We start from the raw sequence: 21,339 nt of genomic DNA, 5'->3' as shown, positions 1-21,339 counted from the left end.
GTGTGTTCAGGCAACACCAAGTATTTCCTGGCCTGCTTAGCACTGTCTTGCACTGTGCTGGGCACAGACATCTAGCGGGAAACCAGCCAGATGTGGTTCCTGTGCTCGTGAGCAGACCGTCAGTTCGTCCGTGATGAGAGAGAGTGTGTGCGCGTGCGCACGCTCTCTGAAGGGATGGACGGGCTGTTTTATGTCACGGGTCAATGGCTTTCAAGCAGAATCTGCCACAGGAGCGATCAACCTCTGTCCTATCATCACCCACTTGATCGCTCTGGAACAGGTCACTCTAGTCCTCAGGTGTCGGTGTCACGGCGCAGCCGCAGCCTGGACTCAGTGCTGCCTCCTGGATACGGGGCTACCGGAAGCATCCCTTAACCTGTTTCGTTCATCGCAGGCTCCAGATGCTGGTGGGACCTTCTGTTCTATAATGTCGTTGCTTCCGAGGCGGCTCTTGGGAGTCTTCTCTCTACCAGTTTGGTTACCCTTCCTCTCTCTCACTGATCCATACGTTAATTCATAAATACGACTATGGACTCAGCACTTCCTACCGACCACTTTCACCTTGAACCCTTCTTCCACTGGTGGATATGGCTGTAATCTCTCAGGATTGCCAGCCTGAGGTGATAACTGGGGCTTGGGGAGCCCAAAGAATGACCCAGACAAACAAAGAATGTTTTAATCTACACAGGGACGGGTATTTTCTGGTAGGTGGAGGCAGGGAAGAGGGAGTGCGTTTCTAAAATACACCTCTGGCGAGGTTGGGGGAAAGACGAGCGGAGAGCCACACCGTATGTATTGTCCTGCAGTTCCGACCCAGACAGTCCCTTTAAGGTCTGTTTACCTCTTACAACCTGAAAAATGCATCATCATCATTTCTCGAAGTCATTACTCAGAACACACCCCACTGCATTTCATTTTTACTATCCCCATTTTAGGAACGATTAAATGGAAGCAGGGAGCAGTGGCGATGAAGCAAATCATGAGAGGCTCTGATAGAGACAGGAGCCGCTTCTCCGTGCCAGACTATTTCTAATGCAAGCTGATGCAGCTGTCCCCCTCTTAGAGAGACTCACAAACGAAGCCACTCTGCAAACAAATAGTTTTCACCATCCCCTACCCTTTCCAACTCACCATGCTGTGTGTGTGTGTTCCTCTTTATTTTTTTTGGACTTTTTTTTTTATTGGAGTATAATTGCTTTACAATGTCGTCTTAGTTTCTGCTGTACAACAAAGAGAATCAGCTATATGTGTACGTATATCCCCTCCCTCTTGACCCTCCCTCCCAACGCCCCCGCCCCCGTCCCACCCCTCTAGGTCATCACAGAGCACCGAGCTGAGCTCCTTGCACTATACAGCAGGTTCCCACTAGCTGTCTATTTTACACATGGTAGCGTATATGTGTCAATGCTGCTCTCTCAATTCGTCCCACCCTCCCCTTCCACTCCTGTGTCCACAAGTCCATTCTCTACGTCTGTGTCTGTGTGTTCCGCTTTAAATGTTCTTCACATTTCTACATACCAGAGATATGTACTTGGCTTTCTGTGAATATAATTCTGATCCAGAGATCTCTTTGTTGTTCTAGCCCCCAGCCTCCATGCCTCCTCAGAGGCTACTAACATACGGTCCCACTAAAGGTTCACAAAAGCATGTACTATTCGTTTAAAAAAAGAGGTCGAGGAAATGTAGAAAATTTGTATATGCTTGGGAGTATCTTCAGAGCAAATACGTAAGACATTGCGAACTAGGATCGCTCTGAAGAGGGACCTGGGGAACAAAGGATCATGGGTGATCAGAGGACGTTCTTTTTACTGGATATTCTTTTGTATCATTTGACTTTTTACCATGTGAGATATTACCTTAAAAAATTACTCGAGGAGGGTGGGGACTACCAATTGGTATTTGTTGAATACTGGCTATGTTTCAGCCACTATTAACTGGTTTTACTATAATATCTCCTTTAGAGTTGGTTACTAAAAAACCCCCTTTAATCTGTATGACAGCCTTATGTAAAGCCCCATTTTACAAGAGGGAAACAGACCCCGGTAATACCAGTCGCTCCGTACACACAGCTGATAAATGGCGATGTGGGAAACTGAACTCGGCTCTCTCCGATTTCTAAAACCATTCTCAGTCCCACAGACTATCCTGCCATCACTTGAAGTCTTTTGGAAGGAACCAAACTGATAAGACAGTAGCTTTGAGACGACTTTGTAAAAACCTGAAGGAATGCTGTGAAATCCTATCACACGACTCACACAGTAAATCTTCCTCTTGCCTAGGCTTCCTGTCGAACACTGTTCGGGCGTGCCTGCCCGGAGATGAGCCCTCCCAAAGGCGCCCTGAGGCCCTTGCTGGTCCTCGGGGTGCTCAGTCCGCAGGGAGATGTACCTGCTCTTATGTGCTTTTCAGTCAACCACTCAGTCTACACGGGAGAGTCTCAGGTAGAAGCGAATGGTCACTACCAGTCACTGCTCTAACCCTCCTGAGCGTACAGAGTCTTCATTTATTTAACAATTATCTTTTGAGTGGTCCCTCTGAGCCAAGCACTCTTCTGAAGTGTTAGAATTATTGAGGTGAACTAGGCCCTTGCACCCACACAGCATCGACCTGGTGTGGGAAAACAGGTGGCAAACAACACAAACAAGCAGACAAATGAGCAGAACGTCAGACAATAAGTATCTTGAAGCAAATGAAAATGAACCTGACTGGGTGGCTACCTCAGCTTGGGTCATCAGGGAAGGCCTTCTGAAGAGACGACATTTACCCCAACGACAAGAATGCCAAACGTGTCCTGGGAGCTACTGTCCTTAAATACGAAGTTGGGCTCCTTCTGTATGCTCCGGCCCTCACCAACTTTCATGCCACGCCCCGATTTATCTACAGCGTGAATACGTAACCTCAGAAGCTAGAGCTGCAAAGGACCCATCTCACGCCATCGTTCTAGACATGAGGGCAGAAAGATCCAGAAAGGTGAAAAGAGCAGGTCACACAGCCAGTTAGGGGCAGCACTAGAGGCCAAAGGCCCCAGCTCTTAGCCCACGCCTCTTCCTCAAATTGAGACTCATTCTCTCCTTATCTCCCCAGTGACCATCTCTTCACTGTAGAATCCTCACCCCGAGGGCCTGCCTCTCTGAAGTCTAAATCTTCCCTGGACCACTGGGGACCTTCTGGAATGCTATTAGGAGTCCTAAGCATGCAGAAGGGTTCTGGGGGCCAGGGTGACAGTGGAAGAAAAGGTACAACTTCCCACGGTTCGATCTTACCACAACCCAGACATGCCCTAGACCTGTGCCTGGCATCCCTACCCTGCCCGCAAGGGCTTCCAAGTCTGGGAGCTGTAGGGCTCATGAACCTAAGGAATACTGAACATCTCTCTTCAGCAATGCTCCCTGATGTAACCAAGTCAGTACGAAGAGGTTCTATTCTAGGATCCCAATCCCCCAAAAGACTTTATCAAAAGATTACCCACAGAATTGCTTTAAATAGCAAGCTCCCTTAGCACACTTAAAGTACGATCTATGAAAACTCAATCTGCATAAAGATTTTCTCTCCCCTCGCCCAAAAAAACGAGCTCTTGTATCAAGGGCAATAGCATAAACTTGATTCTTCATGATGGATTTTAGACTCTTGTATTATGTAATGGTTCTCGTTCATTCTACATATATTTATTGAGCTATGCAACACGATCCTCCAGGTTGCCATGAGGACACAACAGCCTCTGTCCTCTGGAAGCATCACACATGCAACTCTAACACAGGCAGATGTGACGAGTACTACAACAGAGGTACGGACCAAGGCTACAGGGCATAAGGGAGCAAAAAATTATATCTTGGTCAAAGATCAGGGATGGAGACTGCAACATTTTAATTGGGCTTCAAAGGATGATTATGATTTGTATAATTGGACCATTCATTCCAGGAAAAGAAAACATCACGACACTCTGTACGGAGAACAAGACATACAAGGGCACGTTCTCAGAACAGAGAGGAGTCCAGCGTAGCTTGAAGGTGAGATGGGAAATGGTGAGGAAGAGAAGACGGGTGTTGGAAAAGAGACCAGAGCCTTGAATGCAAGAACAGATAGAGTTTGGGCCCAATCCACAAACTGCAGAAGCTCTGAGCAGGTTTTGGGCAGAGAAAGAACTAGAATTGTGGCTTGGGAAGCTCTTTCTAGAAGCCATGTCCAGGGCTGATCTGAACGGTTCAACGTGGGCGTCAGGGAGGAGGAGACCCATTTAAAAAATTATCCACATGGTTCCCAGCTCATATAGAAATAAGGAATAAATTCAAGAGTTAGAGTAGAGGTAGATCTGTTAAGGAGGCGTGGGATCCAACCCCCAGGAAGGAGGGTCTAGTTTTGGAAAGGGCTGGGGGTCCCAGGCCTCAGATTCCAGCCTAAGGAAGAGAAGGCAGCACAAATGATGGGAAGTGGTGTCTCTTTAAGACAGGACGGTCGTGACAGGGCCCCTTACTTGAGACAGTAATCATGGTCTACTGAATAAAAGCCACCCTAGCTGGATGTCTTCTGATCCATGCATGAAGCCTCCGTTTTTTAATAACTCCTCTTCTGGAGATATACAGAAGCGCCTGTTGTACATGCCGGCCCAGACACTCCTTGAATGATTATGTCTCCACAGCAGCAGTGAAAAGCAGCTTGACTGGGGTAAGGAGTGGAAGCCCAGGGAATAGCCATTTTGGGACAAATGACAACTCAGGGGAGGGGCGGCAGCTTCAATCAAGAGCCCCGGGCATAATGGCAGCCTTACAGCCAAGCCCTGATATGAGGAACACATGACAGATCGAGGTCTTCGGTTTGAAAGATAAGGCCCTGGGTCCCACCACCTGAGACACACATGCCTGGTTTCACAGGTGAGCATTCTCACAACCACCTGTCCACGGCTCTCTGTGACAAGATGGTGAATTTCACGAAGTTCATCTCTGGCTTCTTTTCCTGGCTACTCTCTTGGGAACTACATCACCTGGTTTCCATCCTAGTCAGAGCCATGCTGACATCCTGAAGTCTGTTCTCAGCCAACTGGCCCACAGCGTCTGCAGCGTCTGTAAATCAATGCTTCCCAACGTGATTCACAGAATATGATTTCATGGGTAAAGGGTTCTCATGATAAATCATTTGGGGAAATGCCAGATTAAATAACATTAAAGATGTCTCTTTGCTGTAAGACACCTCTGTTGGCAACAACTTGGATGGACCTTGAGGGTGTTATTCTAAGTGAAGTTAAGTCAGACAGAGAAAGACAAACACTGCATGATCTCACTTATAAGTGGACTCGAAAACAAAAGAAAAAGAAAAAAACCTAGTTCACAGATACAGAGAACAGACTGGTGGTTCGTCAAAGGGTACAAAGTTCCAGGTGTGAAATAAATAAGTCATGGGAGTGTAATGTACAGCATGCTGACTGTGGTTAATAATCCTGTGTTGCATGTTGAAAGCTGCGAAGAGAGTAGATTTTAAAAGTTCTCGTCACAACAACAAAAAAACTTTGCAACTATGTATGGTGACGGATGTTAACTAGACTCTCTGTGGTGATCATTTCATAATATATACAAATATTGAACCATTATACCGTATACTTAAAACTAATATAACGATGTATGTCAACTATCCCTCAGTAAAAGACACCTCTGAACATTCGAATGCTAATATGTTCTGAGAATCTCCCAGAGTGAGACAGAGTAGACGGCATCTCTCGGTCTTATTTATCTGGAAACCATTTCTCAGCAAAGCGTCACAAGTGCCCTGCCGAACATTCTCGGGAACACCAGTGATGACATCACTCTCAGGAACGTTTGCATTTAACCAGGAATCAGGTATAATAATAAAAGCCAATCCCTAGTAAGTGCTTACGATGTGCCAGGCACCCTTCTAAGTCCTTTACATATATTAATATAGTTAATCCTTATAACAACCCTGTGTTATCGGTACTATTATTATTAACCCCATTTTTCAGACGAGGAAGTGGAGGCACAGAGAAGTTAAGAGATTTGCCCAAGGTCCTAAACAGACAATTTAGTGAGTAGAGGAGCCGGGGATTGAACCTAGGCAGTCTGGCGCCCACGTAAATTAACGCCTAATGGTAGAATTTCAGACACTGTGGTCAGCTGGCAGTGGGAGAGATCCTGAGAAGAGCCTTGCATGGCAAGCCTCCAGTCACAGGAAATCCAGAGTTGTGTGCTCACAAATTAGGCTTCACAGGCCTCCCCAGTATACCGTGTAGGACACGACTTCTGAATTACACCATGATTCGGTTTCTCCAGCTAATCGTGTTATACGGTACATGCGCACTCTTCCATTAAAACGAAGTCATGCTGCAGACAGCACCACTACCAATGAAACAGAAATACATAGGGACAATCATCTCTCGATTGACCAAAGTAGCAAGAAAATGAAGATGCAAGTTTGAGAAATGGCCTCCCCTGTGTTCTTAAAGCATTGATCTCTTGCTCTCCAGCTCAGAGAGCAAAACCAAGGCGCCATTTTCCTCCAATGTGTTGCAGACTTTCCGATCCCCACCCCCTCTAGTTAGTATGAGAATTGCCAAAGACATGTCCTACCCTCTCCCACTTCCTCTCCTTGTTCAGAAGTATGATCACCAGTTTCGGGTGCATCTGGTAGCCGTCTTCACTGAAGGACAGATTTCTCCCTTCAAAAGTCACATTGATCAGATACCTGGAAAGATAAAATACAGAGAAGGTTGAAAGTACGAAGAAGGTACGCTAGAACAAGATGGTTAGGAAGACGGAGAGAATGGGCTGGAGGCAGACACGTAGATAGCGGTACAAATACCACGTAAAGCTTGTACCCCTTGGGCTCCCATCTGATGAGCCAGTACCGTCCTCCAAGCCTTCACATAATAGGAATAATAAGAAAAGACAGAAATTTAAAACAAGGGCAGTGGGTTTGACTTTAGTCTGCAGCTATGACTGAGCAACTTATTTAGCCTTTTGAACATCAGTTTTTCATGATCTGCCAAAAATGGGGTAATAAAGAACCTGCTCTATTAGGTTTGTAAGGCTTAAATTAGATAGCTCACCACGGGGCCTGGTGCAGAGTAAACTCTCATTAAGTGTTAACGATTAGTATTCAAAAAAGGAGCTGGATTAAAGGGCAGAGGTGGTAGAGACAAGACACAGTGAGCGTGGGCCAACACGACTTCCTGCTCAGAGAGCCTGGAGTTTAGGGTCTTTCCGCCTCCCAGAGATATGCCTACACTTCTGAACTCTTGCGATGTGCCTGCCCAGCTCATACTTCTAAGGGTTGCAAGATAAGTCCAGCAGTCAGGGATCTGGTTCCACGAGATGTATCTGGAAACCAGGACTATTGCACTTTGTAGAGTGAACAGAAAATAGCAGGGGCGGGACGTGGTGATGGGGGAGGAGGGAGAGACATTTCACAGAGTGTTCTAGGTTCAGGCACTTAAACTAGCAGAAACTCTAATAATTAGAGTCAGACCAATGGAGTTGTCTCCCTCTCCAACACCTGTACCCCCCGCTCAGCCCAGCCCCCTGCTGGCTGCTCTGACCCGATGAAGTTCCCTCACCGGGAATTCCCACAGGCGTGCTCATTCCAACGGCACTAGTGCGACTGTGCTGATGGTAACTTGGGTCCCTTTACCATCAGGGCTCAAGGAATCAATAATGATTCGCTCTGTGTTCACATGACATGCTACTCTGGAGCCTCGCACCTGATGCTGCTGTGAGATGTGTCTCTGCTAAGAAGCAAAATGGGCATCTTGTGATTGTCCTGAGCATTCTAAAGGGCTTCAAACCTTTGACCAACAACGGTGTCCTACTACATCTGAAGGGCAGAAGAAGAACGTGCAGGAGGTAGCTTAAAGGCTCCTCTTTTAAATCTTTTCATTCAACAGAACTGTGAGCCTCTTCTTTGATTCTTCCAGATAACATTAGGTTAAGCAACAAGGTTGCTAGGATGTCACGTCCTTCAGGCACTTCTAGAGATGACTAGGCATTGTGAACCAAATCCTCATGGACCACTTCTCACTTCTAGAGCCGCCTGGGATTTTTCAACCTGTCATTCCGGGGCAAATGCAATCAAGAATACAGACCTCAAAAGAGTAGAGATTCCTAGAATCTCAAAATCGGAAGAGACCTTCACAGTCAATCAGCCACTTACTTCCTGTAGTTTATGCTTCCCTTCTACATCATAAAAGCAGCCCTCTCAGCTCTTCTTGAATACTTCCACTGAAGGGGAGCTTACCACTGTACACCCTTCCCTCAAGGCAGCCATCTCACTGCTGGGCAGTTCTTTTTTACCTAAAGCTGAAATCTGCTCCCCTACCACCCCTAGATCCCTGTCTCCGCCTCAGATATTATACAGTCTTAGTCTAATGCTTCTTCCACATGGGAGCCCTTCAAGTATTTGAAGATATTTATCGTGTAGCCCTTACAAAATAAATTTTAGTCTTTGAAGAAACCATAAGCTCAATTAGTTCTATAATTTTAACTTGATAGATCAGGGAACTGAAGCACAGAGAGGTCAAATTATGTGTCCAATGTTCTCTGGCTAATTGGGAGCAGAAATAACATTTTAAGCGCCATTCTCGATCCCATGTCCTCTCTAGCACCCCACCCTGGTTCTCGCATGCCACAGCAGCGTTAACATCCCTGGTTCCTTCATGTGGTCCTCCTATGCTACGGCTTCAGCTCCCTCCCTCTATCCCCTTGGCCACACTCTCTGGACACTTGCAGTCGGTAAAAGTGTAGCATCCCTGATTCCACTCAAGGCTCCACCTGGCGTCTTCGCCATCCCCTGTGCCATTCCTCCTCTCAGCTCGGTGCCGCCCGCTCCAGCCCGTCACTGCTGAGAGGGTGATACTCGGGTCTCCTGCAGTTAACAACAACTTCAACAATGCAACCGAAGTCCCATATGATTCACTTCGGGGAGTGTAATTACAAAAGCACAAGACACAGTATTTTAAACTAACAGACCAGAATTTAAGCACCCAACATAACCAACTTGAAAAATATGTTCTTACGACAACAATATGGTGCGGCTTAGAGTAATTTCTGGAAGTCTGCAGAGAAGGTGTACAAAACATGTAAAAAAAATTAGTCCTGCCTCTTTTTTGGAAGAATGCAAGAGAGGAGGGGGAGACAGAGAAGGAAGGAAGGAAGGAAGGGAGGGAGGGAAGGAAGGAAATGGAAAGAGAGAGAGAAATAAGTAGGAAGGGAGGGAGGGAGAGAGGGAAAGAGGGAGAGGAGGAGGGAGGGAAATAAATTATCTGGTTTAAGCACCCTCCTTTTCACCAGACAAGCCTCTGAATAATTCTGACTTTATCTAAAATGCCATTAAGAATATTTCAAAGAAAGTGTCCATTTCAGAAGGCAATTATAAAAGAGGAGTTCCAAAAATCATGTAAGTCATAAGCAGCGCGCATGGAATAAGTATACCGCCTCTCAAGATGACTTCTTTGAAAGGGGACAGCACTGAATTAAGTGGGTAAGTTGAGAAATTCAAACGCCGAGAAAATAAACCACGTTCACGGGTAACTGCTCTGTAGTTAATTTCTCTAATTGTCCCTGCTCCGGAGCCTTTTGGTTTTCCTTGTACATTTCTCTCTCTCTGGGATGTTCACCCTCTTTCAGTTCGACATGTTCATTTTATTCTATGTTGATATTCCTCATATATTGTACTTATCAAAAATAGTATTAAAATGTTATGATGACACACAAAATACTCTTCTCCAAAGTATCCTTTAATCATTCGTATCCTTCAGCAGTGTACAGAGTGAACATTCACATTGTGTTTTTCTGAGTAATTCCCTGAGACGTGCCAACATTTAGCTATTAGTGAGGAGCTTGCAAATATATACTCGCCTTGAGCAAGGATGCCCTTTGAATAGCAGAAAAGACCAATCCACTCATTGGTAATGAAAAGTGTGAAAAAATAATCGGGAGTGTGGTCACTTTTAGACACGTGACCTTGGCCTTGAACCTGACTTTTTCCTCTTTAAAATGGAAACACCATTTTTTACCTCCAGCTTATCAGGTTGTGATGATCACATGAAATAGGGGGTAGAAAAATGATAGAAACTATGACACAAATATAAGGTTATATAGAATAAAAAATAGATATTAGCCTGATTTGAGGATCTAAAGGCAAGGAACTTGCCTCATTTTGGACCTCAGTGAGTAAAAGTGGGATGATTACATTTAATAAGACCAAATGGTCCACGGAACACATGGGAGGAATGGAAATCGTATCTCACGTATGGAGGATAAACTAGGTCAAATGGTCATATTAACTTAATTTCCATAAGACCTGGAAATATCCAACTACCTTTGAATCTGGCTGTACTTTGTCAATTTTGAATATTAATTAAATGAAAACCTCAAAACTTCCATGTATAAATTCTCGGTAAAGGATTAAACTACAAGATTAAGAGATGCCACGGCAATTCTGTTTTTCTCTAAAAATGTCATCCTCAAGTATGTAATCAGAAAACCTAGCTTCACGTGGCAGCCATATTCAGAAGCTCTGTCCATAAAACTTTAGTCCCCTGGGAGGCCCATCAAGGTTTGGTGCATAAAAATATTGCTTGATTTGTCCCTGGGATGCAGCAACCTGATGGCTTGTGTCATAAAGTTCTAATAGTACACAAATCTCAGATTGCCGGAACTAGAAGAAAACTTAGGAACTGTCCACTGAGAACTCTCATTTTAGAAAGGAGGAAACGGGTCCCAAGACGCTACCTGACTTTCGCAGGTGACTTGCCTGTTCGGGACCGCAGTTCAAGTCTTCCGATTTCAAGTTCAGTGTTCTTTTCCTTACATCACCAAGTAAAGTGAAATCAGTGTCGCTGAGCCCCAGATGTGCCCCTTAGCATTCTCACATCACGTGCCATGCCCTGGTCTATGCAGACCCCTCATACAGACTGCAGGAAATAAAACCCATCTCATTTCCTGCCTGACCCCGGCTTGTGGAGAGTCTCAGAAAAGAACCCTGATGGGCTCAGAGCCAATACATTTGCTGCATGTGGCCACAGTCATCCTCCACTGGGTTTAATGGGGTCAAGTTGAGGTAAAAAGCCCTTGTGCCTCTTTGACTTTGACCGTGCCACTCAGAGCTCATTTGCTGCAATGATTTAGCAGTACGCCCAGTGTGGGAGGTGTCGGAAGAGCTCTGCCAGAATTCTCCCAGCAAACCAAGAGCCCGAGCACCACAGTACTAATTGTGCCCTCCATATTTTCACAAGGCACTAGATTCTTTGTATGAATGTCTTTTAATGTGGTAATAAGAGAGACAAGTCTCTCCTCTCAGGTGATCCTTTCAATTTTCAGATAAGCAGATGAAGTCCAGAGGGTTCTGTGGCTTTACCAAGATCACATGACAGGGCTGGAATGAGGATCCAGGTATCCTCACCCCCAGACCAGTGATCTTTCCACTCAACACCATGCCTCAAAAATGGTGGGGCTTCCCTGGTGGCGCAGTGGTTGAGAGTCCGCCTGATGATGCAGGGGACACGGGTTCGTGCCCTGGTCCGGGAAGATCCCACATGCCGCGCAACGGCTAGGCCTGTGAGCCATGGTCGCTAAGCCTGCGCGTCCGGAGCCTGTGCTCCGCAACGGGAGAGGCCACAACAGTGAGAGGCCCGCGTACCGCAAAAAAAAAAAAAAAAAATGGTGGAGTTTTTCATAGCTCTCAATTTCCATTCTACATTCTCAATTTCCATTTTCCAATTTCCATTCCATTGGAGAACTGGAAATTCTCCAATTTCCATTTGTTATTCAGAGCAAAATAATAAAGGAAGAAACACAGCTCCAGGGAGGAGAACTGAATTCTTGCCCCCTTTGTGTACAATTTCCTAGCTCTGAAAATCTGTAACTGTCACTGTGTCTTTGGTGTGTCACTTACCATTTAAAGCCTGCAGCTCCCTCATCTATAAAATAGACTCGTTCAGACCATCTCACTTGCCTGATGCGGGAAGCACAGGGCTCCTTCGAGATGCTCTCTATCTCTATGTTTCATCTGATTAATACTGTGGCTATTATATTGCTAAACTCTATCATCTAAATGACAAAACCACAGATCTTTCAAAAAGCTTTTCTCTGGTCTCTTTTTAACAATTACTATTTCATATGCGTGTTTTCTCTTGAAATAGCAGGAACAATTTCCCATGGGATTAGAAATAGTGGACTTAAAAACATTTAAAAGCTACTTAGTTAGAGACCAGTATTGGGGGAAGAAAGCAAAATATTTAAAAATTAGATGTTCCTTGTGATGGTTTGGTAGACTAAATAGAAATTCATGATAATTAAAATGAATCCCAAATGACCAACCCAGTACAATGTGGTCAACATGGCAGGCCATGGCCTGGGAACAATTCTCTCCTGTACTTACCAATAGCTTCTTCTGGGATCAAACCCAGAAGAAAGATCTCATTAGTGAGATATCCTGCACTCAAATGAATGACTTAGACAATGCCCCTAAATGCCGGTAGGAAGAAAATAAGGAGAAACAGGAAAAAATAAGTTAATCGAAGAAGAAAGGAACGCAGTATGTACTGCGCACACACTCCGTCACCAGCACCTGCAGGAACAGCAGCAGGCAGTGTGCGTGGCATTTCAGAGTAAGGACCTGGGCTCCCTTGTGGCGCAGTGGTTGAGAGTCCACCTGCCGATGCAGGGGACACGGGTTCGTGCCCCGGTCCGGGAAGATCCCACATGCCGCGGAGCGGCTGGGCCCGTGAGCCATGGCCGCTGAGCCTGCGCGTCCGGAGCCTGTGCTCCGCAACGGGAGAGGCCACAGCAGTGAGAGGCCCGCGTATCGCAAAAAAAAAAAGAGTAAGGACCCTGCAGTCAGACCACTTCTGTTCGGATCCTAGATCCACCAGTTTCTAGGTTACGTGACAATGTTTTCAAGGCACACGCATTATTTTATTCTGGCCAACAATGGTTTTCTTTTTGAGGAAAAGGGATTTGAAGAAGCTTTAAAGGTTTCCTTTGGCACATAGGCATATATTTTCATATATAAAAATACTAAACCATGTTGTTGAACAAAATTAGAAATACCAGTTTCCTAAGCTGTCAAGTGTAGGCCTTTTCTCTTATTTTGCAAAATGAAACTTAGTAGAGAACGTCAGGAAAAACTAATTTGAAAAGTAGATTGTAACATTAATTACTTGACGCAACTTAAAAATAGTTTGTCTTCCAGTGGATTAAACATTTTCTCTGAAGAGGTGTTCATGCCATTCATTTATTTTACAAACCATTCCTTACAAATCATAAAAGCTTCAAGTTTGGGCCAGTCCATATCTCAGTTATTTAAATTCTAAATTCATAGTGTTAAATTAATGAGATATTAAAGTATCTTGAAGACTGTCTGATACAAATTTTTTTTTACATCTTTATTGGAGTATAATTGCTGAACAATGGTGTGTTAGTTTCTGCTTTATAACAAAGTGAGTCAGTTATACATATACATATGTCCCCATATCTCTTCCCTCTTGCATCTCCCTCCCTCCCTCCCTCCCTATCCCACCCCTCTAGGTGGTCACAAAGCACCTGATATAAATTTAATATACTTCCTCTCTCCTACTGGTGGTGAGGATTGGCCCCTTAGCAATCTGGCTGAGGGGTAAATGGTGATGTGTCAACTCACCAACTATTACAGTGAGAGAGTCTTCTCTGGCCCCTAGGCCTGACAATGAAATATTTCTGAGAGCTATTACCCGACTTCTGTTTCATGACTGAATGCCATGAATTAGATTTATCTGACATGAAAGAAAACAGAGGGGCATTGTTGAGAGTCACCTGACAATCTCTGCTCAGATATAAGAAGGTAGAGACTATTTCATCTTCCTCCAGAAAGATGTTATGTCAGTGAGCTCCGAGGGGCTCTGCCACCAGCTGTGATGGCCTCCTGTCTACTCTTTCATCCTCGTTTCTGTACCCTTCCACCAAGCGGGGTCAACGTGGCAGGCCATGGCCAGGTGACAATTCTCCTCTGCATCGTTCCATCTGAGATCAAACCCAGGAGCTTGTCCTCATTAGTAAGATACCCTACACTCGAATGAATGAAAAGGCCTGGACGATGCCTCAAAATGCTTAATGAGGAGTTAGTAGAAAGAAAATAAAAGGGAGAAACAGTACACCTGGAACTAACACAACGCTGTAAATCAACTATACTTCAATAAAAAAAAAATAGTGAAGATGGAAAAAAAAGGGAGAAACAGAATATGTTACGTGAAGATTAAAGGAATGTAGTATGTATTAAACACACACACACACACACACACACACACACACACACACACAATGGTACCACCAATATGCAGTGCAGCGTGGTGTGGAAAAGCAAGAACACTGCGGTCAGGTGAGTTCTGCTCAAGTCCTTGCTCAGCCAGTTCTGAAGTTGCGTGACCTCATGAGTTATTTAACCTTTCTTTGCCTCGGTTTCTTCACTATAAAGATATGAATAATAATAGCACTTACGGGACGGCTGTGAGGATACGTAAAGGACTTAGAGCTACACTACTGCATCGATACATAATGAGCCTTAGGTTTTAGCTGCTGTTGTTGTTATTATGATGGCTGCCTTTTGAAAAAATACTGCCTGGATATCAGAGAATGTTAGAGTTAGTGGGGACTCCTGATCACAGTCTGAGCTTCCATATTTAAAGGAAGGCCTGGGAAGATGCCGCTCTTCGGCAGGGTAAGTTCGGAGTCCAGGTCTCCCGATTTCTGGATCTCTTCTTTTCCATAAAAGCACATTTCCTCCCATTCCCACAGTATCCGAACGGCTAGGGCTTCGGGACATTTGTTTTGTCTCCTATGGTTGGTTCCCCCTGTGAGGTACTCTGCAGTAGGGAATCACTTAACCGTACTACTTCCGTGTATAGTTCACTTCCTGAGGAAGGCCAAAGGTGAGCTCATAGTTCCATAACTTTAGTCTAGAATAAATGACTCCTCAAAATGACCTCATTCTGGCCTCCTGGAAGCCGGATTGGAACACTGTGCAATTCTCTTTAGAATTCCTTTGGAGGGGGCGCGCTCCTGCTTGTGGGTTCCTTAGGGAACTGTGCACAGGACTCAAGATGGGGAAGGAATTCCTCCTGGTGCTCGTGCCCACAGCCCTGCGTCACCTCTGCTACGGGCGACACAGGCGAGGGTGTGACGGGAAACCCAGGGTTATCAGAGGCAGTTCGCAAGGCGACACTCCCAGTGGGAGGGAATCAAGTAACTCTTCTGGGTTATGTTATCATCACTGGATTTTTTTTTTTTTTCATGTTAAGTTCATGCTTTCACGTTGCATGTAAGTTAAAATCACTTCCTTTTTCAAAAGCACGGAATAAAACCCCTCTTCTCTTCCCTAGGTTATGTGCGCAGTATACTGGAATATAGCCCAGCGTGGGCTACCAAAGCTAAGCAGTTGGGAGCTTCCGAGAGAAAATGCCAAGACAGGTCAAAGGCTAGCTGATCGCCGAGTACACTGCTATTTCTTCTTTATGCCTACTAATAATGTGCAGGTGAAGGCTTGCCTCTCTGATGTCCATTTGAGCTCAAGAGCTGGCAGCCCTGCTCAGGGGCTATATGCCCCAAAAGCAGCCAAACAGTGACTGGCACAGACTTCTCCAGGACATTCAACCCTGACGACCAGAAGCCTTTTCCTTCTTGTCAATGTTCAGACTTTACTGAAAGAAACCCTGCTCATATACGCCCTTGGTCAAGAATCCAAAGTGACCTGGGCATGACATCAAGGGAAAAGAATAAGGAGGCTTTTCTCTTCCTTTTGGCCTTTCTCCAGTTCCTCAATTTGTTCTTCCATAGGGGCCCGTCTCTACCCTCTCCTCTACCTGAGGGGGCCAACAAGATGAACACACTGGCAATATCTCCATGCACACAGCACCTACCCACTCTGTAGCTATGAGAGGCTTAATTTCCCAGCTGCCCCCGACAGCTCTACTGAAGGGTGGCAGAAGAGTTAAACAAAGGAATTAGTGAGATGGCTTCAGTTACAGGGGCTGGGAGTGAAGGTTATGAGGAACTGTCGTCCATGGAAAAAGGGGGTTATGATTCAGTCTTCCAGTCTAACGGAAAGACCTTCAGGTGGAGATCTCTAGAAGCAATTACATTAAACGGGAGGAAAAGAGGATCAAAAGAAGGAAGATATTCCAGGGGCAGGGGATGGTTTCCAACAGACAGAGGACTCAGGATGCCTGGGTGTAGATGATGTCGTTCGGGGAGATGGGCGCCTCATAATGATCTCATGCTATGGACGCGAGACAGAGGGTGATGGGGGCTGTTGACTCATTCCAGCACACATCTCCGTCTTCGGAAGATGCAGTCACGAACCACCTGCCACAAGGATAATGCCCTTTCACATAGCAAGTAGAATGATTTATTGAGTCTAGGGTCCAAGGGAAGACCAGGGGAATGAAACGTACATGTGGCCCAGATGCACTGTGGAACATAATATGGGCGTGAAGGAAGTGAACTGTCGGGAAAGTTAGTTAGCGACAAGGGGTTTGTTGATGTGGTTCCCGCAGCACAGTCTGCAGAAGAGCTTTCTGGGGCTTCGGTTCAGTGAGAGGACCCACTCCTTAAAGTCTTGTTGGATTTGAAGGTGCAGGAAATGTAAATATATCCGTCAATAGTAAAAGGGATATCAGGGACCTGAAAACAGTGAGATGAAATGTATAATATACCTTAACAAGAAGAAGACGCCAAGATGGAAACTACAATGCAAAAGCGCTGATCAAAGGTTATCAACCAAACACAGCCTATGTTTCTAGAGTTTCTGTAAGTGCTGCTCTAAATCACAGTACTTTATAGCACGGTTTCTAGACCAGGTTAGAGTAGAGGGTCCAGGGGAAGATCAAGCTTGTTTATTTCTTTAACTAATTTTAGTTACTTGGTTAAAGACACCCATCGATCTGTTCCAATATTCTAACATGGCTTGACCCTTAAGTCAGAATTTGAAGCAAGGTGAGGGCAAGAGTTTATTCAAACCTAACTCCCTTTCTCTCTTTCCTGGTCCTCAAGAGGACAGCACCATGGACCCCAACTGTGTCTTCACAGGGAAGCTGAAAGAAACATGTAATCATCTCTCCCTGCTGTACGGTGCGGGGGCTAGAACTCTGCTGTTCCTTCTTTTCAGGGGATTCTAGCTCTTTCTCTCCCTCTGTAGGTTGATGTTTCCATGGAAACATGCTCTTTAATGCTTCTGAAATTACTGTGCATTTATACCATTAACTCTTTGTTGGCCAGGGGAGGTCACAGAGATTCATTTTCCAACTTCTGCAAAGTAATTCCATTTTCTACCTCTTTTTACTGCAAACTTAAAAAAAAAAAAAAAGTAATTCACACTTGATGCCCCGATGTCCTCACCAGCCCTCACTCCTTACCTCTTGCAGTCTCGGCTGTTGCCTCTATCGTTCTGTGGAAACTGTCCTTAGGAGGTCATCAATAATCAAAGCAAAGTCAACAAAACCAAATCAGTAGCTTTGTTTCATCATCATCCTCCTTGACATCATACAGCTTCTAACAGTTGATACTCCCACATTTTCAGTAATTCTCCTTTCCTTTGTTTATTTTTTGATTAAAGTAGGATAATTTCTTGGTTCTCCCTATATCTCCCAGACCAGTTTTCTCTCCTTTTCTGTCCATTTTTGCTTGGAAATCCCTCATTTGGGGGCACCCCAAGACTCACGTTTTCACCCCTGCTCTCTCCCTCTGAGACTCATTTGTAGCCAAGTATCAACCATCACCTCCGCACCAAGGCCTCCGAAATCCCCATCGGAAGTCCCATCTCTTTCTTGACCTTCAGTGTGATATTTCTGAGGGGACCGTTCTACCTGAATGTTCTGATATCAGTTCAAACGTAACATGGCCAAGGCCAGGCCAGGCTCCCCTGTCTTCTGGCAGTGAGACCACCACTCTCAGGGTTTAACATTCTGCCACACCTCTGGCTTCTCCCTCTATGTTATGCTTTCATCTCTATAACATGAATGTAGAGGAGAAGAGGCTGGCTGCTCTCATGAGCTGCTTTCTCAGAACCAGGCAAATCAGTTAAATCATCAGCCGGAGTTCAGCATTATGTACAAAATAAGCTGAGGGATATTTTTTTTCCCTCTTTTCAGAATTTTGTCTCCCCAAGCTAAATGAATCTCATGGCTTTCTAGCCTATAAGTAAAATTGCTTAGAAGCCATAGTTCTGCTCTGGTCACTCAATTAAAAAAACAACAAAACAAACAAAACCTTCTAGCAAATGCTACCATTTTCTGAGCACATCCTAAGCTCTGTTCTGGGTGTTTTGCATTATTTGATATCGTCACAGCAGTGCTATACAATGACAGATCACGTTATAATGAAAGCCCAAGGTTGGTGACACTGGGAGTTGATCCCATTCGATTCTGAGTGGCTCTAAAACCCATGTTCCTCCCACTAAGGATAATGTTGTCAAGAGAAGCAATGGTCAGGAGAGAGGAAAACAAAAGAGTCCCAAACTTCTAACATGGTAGAACCAAAATCTAAACCCAGTTCTGAATGGCTCCAAAGCCTGGGCTCCTAATCACTATTTATACCACCAAGCACCAGTCCATCAGCTGCTTTTAATTGTCCCTCATGCCAGCATCATAAGGGAAATCTTTAGGGAAGGGGGCGACAGACATGGAAAGACTGGAGGCGCGTTGCTGGTCAGGCGATACGTTCATAGAATAACAAGAGAACTCCAGGTCTCTAGGGGCTGTCAATCTGTCATATTTCATAAGCACTAATCCAAAAAAAAAAAGTGCAGAAATGGAATTAATTCGCCTTATAAGAAAACAGGAGACAAACCACAAAGCAGTAGCTTGACTGAACTTATAGAGGAATTAATTCTCAGATCACACTCTGGGAGGAAGTCAGTTATGAAAGCCTAGGACTGCATCCTTGGAGCTCTTGTTAGGGGCAGAAAACAAGAGCTAGAATATTTATTTGGCTCGGATAAGATGGGGAAAAATTCTATCCTGCTTTGGCACAGAATATCTAAGTTCTCTCTGGACTTGAAAAATACAATATTAAAGTATTGCTTTGGAGCTGCAATCAGCTCTCAGTGATCCTCCATGAGGGAGGCAGAACCATACTTATGATCTGGACAATCAAACACAACGATTACTCTTGGTACTAATTCCGTTCCATCTCATCATGGGTTTAAGCTGCAGGACACGCCCCTCCTTTGGAAATGCTTCTAGTCTGGGTCTCATCACGCTGCATTGTCTTGGTTCTTCTCCTTCGCCTGTGATTGTTCCCTCCTTCCCTTCTTTACTGGCTGCTTTCATTCCTCGTTTCCCTTAGTTGAGGTTTTGTAGGAAATTCACTACAGCGTCTCTGTTCATTTCAGCCATTCTCAGGGCACCAACTCTTCCTCTGAGTCCCAATTCCACGCCTGCATCCTAACATCTTTTTCACGCCCCGCTTTCACCCCTCGATGGCCACGCCTGCTCGCATCTCCCCGTTACAAACTCTTAGTGTTGGATTTGCTTTATCTTTCTCCTCAAACGAGCTGATTTCCTAATTCCCCTCTGACTGAGTTGATGTTCACCGAGCATCTGGGATGGTACCTGGCACACGGCAGGCAGTCAGTGAACATTAACTGGCCTCATTCCTTTGGTCTTGAAACCTCCCAGGAGTCTCGGCCATCTTCCTTTTCCTAGTTTCCCACGACCAGCGAGCCCCCCAGACAGTCCTGGTTTTACAAAATACTTCTTGCATCTGTCCCTTCCCTTCGAGTCCCATGACTTTCATCCTAGACGAGACCTTTGTTACTTGATATCCAGACACCTACAGCAGCCCTCTCCTGGGTCATCTTCTCCCTGACATCAATCGCCCCCACCTGCACTTCATCCAAATACCACCTGCACTTCATCTTACAACAAGACTTCTTAGGGTTATGTCACTGCTAACTCAGAAATCTCCAATGGCTCCCCACTACCTAGAGGAAAATTCTGCCCATGGTCAAGGTACTCTCCACCCTGGCCCCATCTATCTGTTCTCTATATGAACTCTTGCTAAAGCCAAGTGGCTTCTTCACTGTCCCCTGAGCATTACCTGCATTTTCCTGCCCCCCTTCTATTCTCTCTCAATTGAGTACAACACAAATCTCGCTCATGCTTGTGGTCTCAGATCCAATCTTACCCTCTCCCTATACTTTCCTGACCATGCCCGGCCCCCCTCTCCTCCTGCCCTTTCTAGCCTCCAGTCCACATTTTCAGCATTTGATTTATTGTTGACCTGATGTCTTGCTCCTTTTTGTTACTCAGCGTTTTATGCGTGTGGATCTTGTCTTCCATGATAGACAATACACTGTTGGAAGGTCAGTATCAAATCTTGCCCTTCTGTTATCCTTTGCAGAATCTAAATTAGTGCCTTGCTTGTGGTACATATTCAATAAACACTTACTGATTTGTTTTTGAACTTCTAGAAGACTAGTCTTGAAGGCTTCTCCTCTGCTTTCTCACTTCCCACCCCTCACACCCACCTTTCTATGTCAAACCTCTCTCTCTCTCTCTCTCTCTCTCTCTCACACACACACACACACACACACACACACACACACACACACACGGCTGGCACTGTGCGTTGGTATCAGCATTGAGTATTGATTCCCTATAGAAAGTGACTCCTCCAATAATTGATTTAAAAAAGAATAACTTCTAAAGAATATACACCACAATCTTTTTCTTCGAAAAACAATGAGACAAAAAGTGGGGCTGACTTCATTTCTGCACGAGCTCTTTTTAAACTCCTCCCCTTTGGATGTTCTTCCCGTTACATTGTCCATAAAACATATACCTGCCCATGAGAATCACCTAACTTACTCAAATCGTATTCCATAAGAAAGAAAAAGAAATAAAATTTCTTGATAACAGGGTTGCTGACAGTGATTTTTTCTTTGAAAAATAAAAGCACTGGGGGGATCTGAAATATATGTAAAAAATAATACTGGGGTGTTCTCTACCAACGTAAACTCACTTTGGTAGTTTAGGAACAGAGAAAAATAGAACTCATTTTGTTTATAACATTGAAGTGAGAGGGTCTTTAAAAAAACAGAAACCAGAAAAGCAAAAGAATTTATTTGTTATTTGTTTTCTAGTATTTTTCAGTTTTAAAATTAAATTAAAAGCTTAAAATGTCCTCAGTGGGGGAGGGAGATAACTCTCCCCCAATGTTCACGTGGTTAGGCACACATAAAACCCCTCCCTCACCCCTTCCCTCTCCCCAGCTCCCCACAACCCCACAGCAAAAGCAGAAGAGAAAGAGAAGCCACCTAAGTGTCCATCGACAGAGGAATGGATAAAGAAGATGTGGCACATGTATACAA

General features: G+C 44.8%; 1 protein-coding gene across 11 annotated transcripts in view; it reads right to left on the bottom strand.

Moving 5' to 3' along the window:
* GRIN2B (glutamate ionotropic receptor NMDA type subunit 2B) overlaps positions 1-21,339 on the bottom strand; it is a 630,348-nt gene that overhangs the window by 99,113 nt on the left and 509,896 nt on the right. For all 11 annotated transcript variants that reach the window (XM_079936840.1, XM_079936832.1, XM_079936835.1 and 8 more), the window contains one exon: positions 6,573-6,687. In XM_079936840.1, the coding sequence (XP_079792966.1) occupies positions 6,573-6,687 (115 nt within the window). The remainder of the gene's footprint in view (positions 1-6,572; positions 6,688-21,339) is intronic.

Source organism: Stenella coeruleoalba (genome assembly GCF_951394435.1).
Source record: "Stenella coeruleoalba genome assembly, chromosome: 11".
In the NCBI taxonomy this organism is placed as follows: domain Eukaryota; kingdom Metazoa; phylum Chordata; class Mammalia; order Artiodactyla; family Delphinidae; genus Stenella; species Stenella coeruleoalba.
This window is presented reverse-complemented; position numbering and strand designations above follow the sequence as displayed.